General features: G+C 51.1%; 1 protein-coding gene across 8 annotated transcripts in view; it reads left to right on the top strand.

Moving 5' to 3' along the window:
* The first annotated feature begins 6277 nt into the window (after positions 1–6277).
* Positions 6278–7418, top strand: part of FHOD3 (formin homology 2 domain containing 3) — a 434907-nt gene continuing 433766 nt past the window's right edge. For all 8 annotated transcript variants that reach the window (XM_090285641.1, XM_090285640.1, XM_090285639.1 and 5 more), the window contains exon 1: positions 6278–6558. In XM_090285641.1, the coding sequence (XP_090141767.1) occupies positions 6394–6558 (165 nt within the window). In that variant the 5' untranslated portion in view covers positions 6278–6393. The remainder of the gene's footprint in view (positions 6559–7418) is intronic.

Genomic DNA, 7418 nt, shown 5'->3' with positions numbered 1-7418 from the left:
ATATCTGGATACTCATGCCCTTTTGCAATGTAACTGCTTCTCTTTCCATCAGGAAGTGGAATTTATTTCCCTGCTCCTTAAATCTAGGCTGACCTTGACTTAATTTGACTAAAACTAAAGCGGCAAAAGTGACACAGCATAAACTGAGCCCAAGGCTCAAGGGGCCAAGAAGTTTTTGCTCTTGACCCTTATAATGTTACCCTAACATTGCCAATGGGAAGGAGCTGGGTCTACCTTACTGGATGAGAAGTCACAAAGAGGAGAGATGAGCCATCCATAAACCAGCCAGCATACTTAACTACACATGGACAGAGGCCATTTTATTTTATTTTATTTTCTCCCAGCTTTTCTTTATTGATTATATTGTTACAATAGTTCCAATTTTCTCACCTTTACTCCCCTCCACCCAGCATCTCCCTCCCCCAGCATCCCCCCCCAAGTCCATACCCATGGTTCGTAAAAAATAACTATCCCTCCCTCTCAGATATTAAGACCCTTTGTAATCTTGTAAAGGACAATGGGCGAAGGTCTCAAGCTCCTCTAGCTGCTTCAAGCTGGACATGGTCGTCGTCCTACCTACCCTTGGGTCCAGAAATCCCTAATAATAGTGGGGGTGTGGAGGGGAGGGTGGCCTTCCCACATGGGGAAGGATCGTGCAGACTCCAGGTCAGTTGGCTGTCTCCGGTCAACGGCGTGCTTGATTTAACAGGCTGGCATCCTTGTTGTGTTCTGGGGGCAACAGATTTGGCAAAAAGGGTTAAAAGACATCATTCAATCCATAACTACTAGATGATAAAAGGCAGGGATTAATTTTTCAATGTTCCACATTAGGGAAAAAAAAAGGGCTTCTTTGGAGGAAGGTGTGCTAGGCACATCTCGCCTATCCAAAACCCTTTTGCCCATTATATTTAGTTTGGGCTGAGGGAAATAGGGACAGAGGCCATTTTAGTCCAGCCAGCCCACGTCAAGCTTCTGGATGCCTGCAACTTCATGAGTGACCCCAGCTGAGCCCAGCCTGAATTGCTGACCCACAGAATTGAGAGCAGATAAAATAGTTTAAGTGACTACATTTTTCAGGTGAATAGTGTTCCTTAGCCTGCTTCTTACCCGTTGCAAGTTGGAGTCCAGAGGTCTCTTTTTATTTTGAATAATCTCAGTTCCTTTTTATTTGTGCAAATAAAACATTTTGTGAATTTTCTATGAATCTTATTGGGGTTTATTCTATGTTCTAAATACTACATCCATAATTCTTTTTCATTTGGGCTTGTCAGGTTGCTGTGGAACAACAGCCTTAAGATTCTTAGAAGCCCTTTTGCCTGAACGAGAGGATCTACCAGACATTCACTGAGGCTTTAACAAAGGGTCTTAAAGCAACATTAAAAAATTGATCTTTACCAAGGTCATTTGCTAGCTGGGCAGACTGGGGATGGAGAGCGTTATATTTTACAACCCAGCAAGCCTTGAGCCCTCTATATTTCTCTAATTTCTTCTTGCAAACAGGGTACCTTATTCCATGCTTCTACAAACACCTAGCAGATATTTTCAACATACTGTCCAGAGATCTCCTTTGCCAAGCCCACAAGTTTATCACACATATTTTATATCTTCCAAATTACTACAGGCAATTGTTTTTCCAATTGTTTCATTGCTACCTAACCCAGGTAACCATATCCCCAGTCTCCAGTAGGAATTTTCTCGCCACTATTCCTAGGCTGCTCTGGCTTCTTCAGATGGCAGACTCAGGTCAGCATCCAAGAGTTGAGAGTAGATGCGGTAAGTTGTCTTGAGACCTTGTTTCAGAAGTCACACAATGCCTCTTACAACATTTTCTATTTGTTGAAGCAAGTCACAAAGCTATCCCCATCAAGGAGCAGGGAAATAGACTCCAACTTCTGATGGGAGAAGTGGCAGAGTCATATTACAAAGTGGTGGGAATAAAAGGGGTAGGAAGAATTATTGTGGCCATCTTTACCAAGAAAACTGCACTGAAGCAGGAGTGAGGATACAAAATAAAGACACTTTTGGACATAAAAGTTCTCAAAAACTTGTCTTTTCTCAGGAAGCGACTAGGGTTTATATTTACAAAAATTCGGCGCATTAACCAAAAAAGAATAAGTCAAGTGATCTAGGAACCAGGAGCTCCCATGCAAGAGAGATACCAAGGAAATTTCCAGGCAAATACAGCTGAGGGAGCCACATTCCAAACTGGAGCAGAAGATGAGGGGCTCCAGGGGAGTGTCTCTCAGAAGGATGTCTTAGGGGAAAGGAGAGTCCTGAGAAATTACCTGACAGTATGGAAAGAGGCATTTTCAGGGATATAGTGGAATATGAGAAGATATAACTAGCTATTCAAGAAAAAAAAAAGCAATTGGAGAAAATGGAGGCAAATATTAACCTCAGGAAAAATAAAAAATCATATAAGAAAGGCCGTGTAATCATGTGCAGTGCTTGGCACAAAAGTGAACAATATAAACATAATCATCATTTAAAAAATCACTGAGCAAGAATTTAAATAAAATTGTGACAAAACTATAATGGGAAGATTGAGAAGGGACAGAGGTCTGTAATGAAGCTAAAATCCTGATGTAGCATGGTAGAAAGTCAGTGTATTGTCTGAAACTCGTAGATGAAAATATAGCAGAGTACTTGCATTATTTAGAAAGGAATGCCTCCAAGAAGTGCAGTGGGACAGGGTAGGGGTTGTAAAATAGGGGGCTGATTTCTTAAAAACTTTTTATTACTCTTGACGTTTTAAACTAAGAGATAGTGTTACATTACTAAAAATAAGTGATTTCAAAAACAGGTTGAGAAAAATAAACTTTGGTTACTTGAGGAAAAATTATTGCTGAGAGCAATTTCAAGGGAGTTGTCAGGGCAAAAATCCATAAAAGAATCAAGAATAACCTATATGATTAAAAAGTTAGAGGATTAATATTAATTTAAATGATAGTCACCATGTGAAGTTTTAAGACTAAAACCAAGTAAGGCAAATTCCAATCCTGAAAGTCTTATAGTTAAGTAGGGTAGGTACATAGGTAAGCATGTATTTACAATGCAACATGATAAGTGCTACGTGAATAGGAACATGTCAAAAGTAATTTGAGACACAGAGGAAAGAGAAAATACTTGTTTGGGGTTCAGTTAGAGATGGCTCTCTAGAAGAGCTGACCCTAGAAGTGAGTGTTGAAGGATAAATGGGTTTAGCTGGCCAATAATAGAGGGAAGGGGATTCTAGTTTGAGAAGTTCACTATGACAAATCACAGTCTATTTAGGAAAAGATAATAAATTTGGGGTGGCTTGAAACAGGATGTGAAGTGGGGAATGATTAGAGATGTGCACGGAGTGGCAGACTGGGGCAGATTGGAGAGGGTCTTGTGAGTCATGCTAAGGGGGTTGGCATGTCAGGATTTTGCCCTGAGGTATGACACACCAAATGCACATTTTAGAATGATCACTGGCTCTGGGGAGACCTGCAGTGGAGGATCAAATGCAGGCCGCAAGACTGGGGAAGGGAGACTCGTTAGAAGCCTAGCATAGGAAGTGAGGTCTAGACAGGAAGGCAGAGTTGAGAAATATTTCAGAGGCTGATTCAGTGACAGGTCATAGTCACCAAATGCAAGATTTAGGATTCACAGATGACTCTGATGTTCACTCAGCCACCAAACATTTATTGCATGCATTTAGTAGGCACTCTGCCAGGCACTGCGGGGGCTTAGGGTTAAATACAGCATGGTTCCTACCCTAGAGGAGCTTTCAGTTTAGTGGAAGCACAGAGAATAAGTTAACAAGTAACGGTATCTGTGATGCTTTATTCTCAAAAGGAGAACAGAGCCCAGATGGACTGGAGAAGAAGCTGCCAAAGAGGGAGAAGGTGAACCCAGAGCGGGCAAAACTACAAAGTTGAGGGGAAGAGTTTTGGAAAGGGGTGGTCCATAGTGACAGATGCTGCCAAGAAAGGGGGTAGCAGGGAGGAGGTGTTCCCTGGATGGCACCGATGGTCTCAGAAGAGCAGGGACGGTTGCCTACCAGATGTGGTGGGGTGTGGAGCAAAGAGGTGGTGAGGATGCTGAGAAATGAATACAGATCAACTTTTAGAATCTGGTCAGGAAGTGAAGAAGAGACAAGCCAGTGAGAGGCAGGCTTCCTAAAGATGTAGCTTTTAAGATGGAAAACACCAATATTTACTCTGCTCGGGACCAGCTCTATAATTTGTGGAGCCCAGGGCACGATAAGAATGTGGGGCCTCTTGTTAAATTATTAAGTTTTAAGAGCAGCAGCAGAGCATGAAACTAGTGTGGGGCTCCTCGAAGTGCGGGGCCTATGTGACCGGCTGCACAGGCTGTGTGCCAGGATGCCAGCGCTGATTCTCGGGGAAGTAGCCCAGGGAAGAAGAAACAGGGGGCGGGACCAACGACAGAGCCTGGTCCCAGAGCCATTTGGAAGGGAAGGTCCAGATGGAGGAAGAGAAAGAGAAAAATTCAGGGCTTTGGTAACCTCCTGAGGTGGTGGTGGGGGCGCAGGGGGTGGAATAGAAGATGGATGGGAGTGGGTTTGCTGGAAAGGGAGGGCTTCATGCTGGAGAGATGATTTTCTTTTGAATATTCTGTAGACAGAGAAAAGGGACACAGGTTTGTGGAAGCACAAAGGCCGTGGAAGGCCACACTGAGCAGAGCTGAGGAGCCTGGAGGTGGGGTGGATGGGTCATTGCCAGTGGCGCCCCCTGCCAACACGAGCCAGCGAGGCAGAGGGAGCCTTGTGCAAAGGAGGCTCTGGAGATGGTCGGGAATTCATGCTGGGACAGTGATGAGAAGTGGGGTGACCAGGAAGGTTGGAGGGCTTGCTCCTTGAGGAGGGAGTTGGGGATGAAAGTGGGAGGATAGAGGGCCTGGGTCAAAGAAGTAGAATTTGAGGGTTTCATCCTCTGGCCATGCGCTGAGGGTGAAGTTGGTGTCGCCTGGTCTACAGGACTCATTCAAAGAGTTAAGTAGCCAAAGTAAGGAGAGTTAGAAGTTCTGCTGCAATGAGCAGGAGTGCCACGGGTCATTGTTATTTTAAGGCCAGGCATAAATGTGCACGCGTGACAAGGAGAATCCACGGAGACGGAAGGTTAAAGGGGCCTGTGAGGGGCTAAGTACGGGACAGGCTGCCCCCATCAACACCCCCCTTGAAACCAGAAGAAAGGGAGAGAGCCACGTTATAGAGTCGCCTTGTGAAGAAGAAGGTGTTAAGCGCGATTGGTATTATCAGCGCTACCCACATGAAGTGTGAAGCACCGAGAGCTTGGCCATAGCCTGGAATGGAGAAATCCGTTAATTTTTATTGGAAACAAAGGGGGTCGCCCGCGAGCAGCGAGGAGAGCGGTGGGAAGCAGAGGATTCTCGCTGCTCCTGCTTGGCTGAGGCGGGCACGCTGCAAACCTTTCCTCCAAGTTAACCGGGTCCCTAGCTCTCCGCCGCTCCTCAGCGATTCGGTGACCTCGTGGAAACTGTCCCCAAACCCCGCACGGTCCAGTTAGGGCTTTCGGAGACCTCACTGGACAAGAGGCCGCGGTGATGCAGAGGTCAACTAGCACACACCGGGAGCCCTTGTGCCAGGCCTGGCGCTGGGGTCACGGAGCGGAGCCTCGCAGCACCTAGGCCTCTGTTCTGGCGCCCCTGGGCTTGTCTCCTAAGAAGACCTGCCTGGGTTCCCCGGCTCACCCACCTCCTTCCTAGCTTCCATCTCCCCAAGGAAAACCTCGCCTGGGCTCCAGGTGCTGCCACTACCCCGCTTGCTGCCGGGGGCGGTTCTCTCTCCTCCTGGTGCCCAGCCGGGGTTTTCCGAATCCGGGCAACAGCCTGCTGTCTTGCTCTGGAAAGGGTTAAGCCCTCTCCTAGATGGGTAAGAAGCCAGAGGGCAGCCACGTACCTCTGCCCCCTGCCCCGATTCCCGGAGCTCTAAGCGGTGCAGCTCGGCCCGGGCTCCCCAGGCCGCGGGACGCACGTGCAGCCGGCGGCCCAACTGGCCTCTCCGAGCGCCAGAGTCTGACGCCGAGTGGGGTGGTCTCCGCCATCGCCAGCGGCCTTGGCACAGGGCTTCGGATGCCGCGAGACCCGTTCTCCCCTTCCCGTTCCCGGCGGCTGGTCGGGTCGGTAAGGGCAGCGGGGCCTGCAGCTAAGGGCGACGGGGGAGGGGAGGAGCCGGAGCAGGAGGGGACTGAGGGGCCCGCCGGCCCCGCCCCCGCCCCGCCCCCCTGCGGCCGGAGCCCTGGCTGCAGCCGGGAGTGCCGGAGCCTGCGAGCCCGCGAGCCAGCGAGCAGCGGCCGCCACCTCCCCGGCGCACGGTGACCCCGGCGTCCCGGCCTGCGGCCCCGCTAATTCCGGGGCCCGCGTCCCCCAAAGCAGGGATGCATCATGGCCACGCTGGCTTGCCGGGTGCAGTTCTTGGACGACACAGACCCTTTCAACAGCACCAACTTCCCGGAGCCCAGCCGGCCGCCGCTGTTCACGTTCCGCGAGGACCTCGCGCTCGGCACCCAGCTGGCCGGGGTCCACCGGCTGCTGCGGGCGCCGCACAAGGTACAGCCAGGTGGGGTGGGCTGGGCCCCCAGGATGCAGCCCCTGCCTCGGGGAGCGCCAGAGTTGGGGCGCGGCGGGCAGGCTAGGCGGGGCGCGGTCGTAGGCGACAAGAGCCCGAGGGTAGACCTCCCCGCTCCTGTTGAGGCAGAGTAGCCCCTTGGACCTGGCGGCTGGCGCGGGATCTTCCGGGCCAACGAGGAGGACAGCCCCGCTCTCCGGTCCGGAGCCGGGGCGGGCGGGGCTGAGCAGGTGCCGCGCCGGCCCGAGGCGGGATGGAGAAGGTTCCCGGACACCGCGCCGTTAGCTCCGACGGGTGGGCGGGGTGCGGCTCGGACACCCGCGGTCGGCCTCTGTACCCGGGCGGTTGCTTAGCCGGGCGCCGGAGGACTCAGGTCGTTCGGAGAGCCCTGACCGACGCCCGGGACAAAACCACTCAGGCCTCTGGGGCAGCTGCGGGCGGTCGCCCGATCCTGGCGGCAAAGCATGCTTCCAGGGGGACACCTCCTTCTCATCTCTCGTCCCCCGGGGGACACCGCTTGGGACGCAGACCATGCAGGGCGTTAGCGCTCGGTGTAGCCCCCTTTTCTTAGGAGAAGCAGGTGGCCTTGCGAACCTTGGAGGAGCAGTCGCTGTGGGAGGAGGGGCGGGGGCGCGCAGGGGCGGCACGCGCACAAAGCCTGAGCCTCGCAGCCCCAAATCAGTGTCCCCAGGGAAGAATGGCCTCTCAGTCCACCCGATAGAGTTTTCTTTTTAACCCTTAGCAGGAGGAGAGGGGTCTTGAAAAGCATGTGCTGCAAAGAGCCGAGCATTGAAAGCTAACCATTTAGTTAGCCAGAAGAACCCTTCCTCCCTCTTAAGCA

The sequence above is a fragment of the Furipterus horrens genome, unplaced genomic scaffold, assembly GCF_987537825.1.
Source record: "Furipterus horrens unplaced genomic scaffold, mFurHor1.1.pri manual_scaffold_8, whole genome shotgun sequence".
Taxonomy (NCBI): domain Eukaryota; kingdom Metazoa; phylum Chordata; class Mammalia; order Chiroptera; family Furipteridae; genus Furipterus; species Furipterus horrens.
This window is presented reverse-complemented; position numbering and strand designations above follow the sequence as displayed.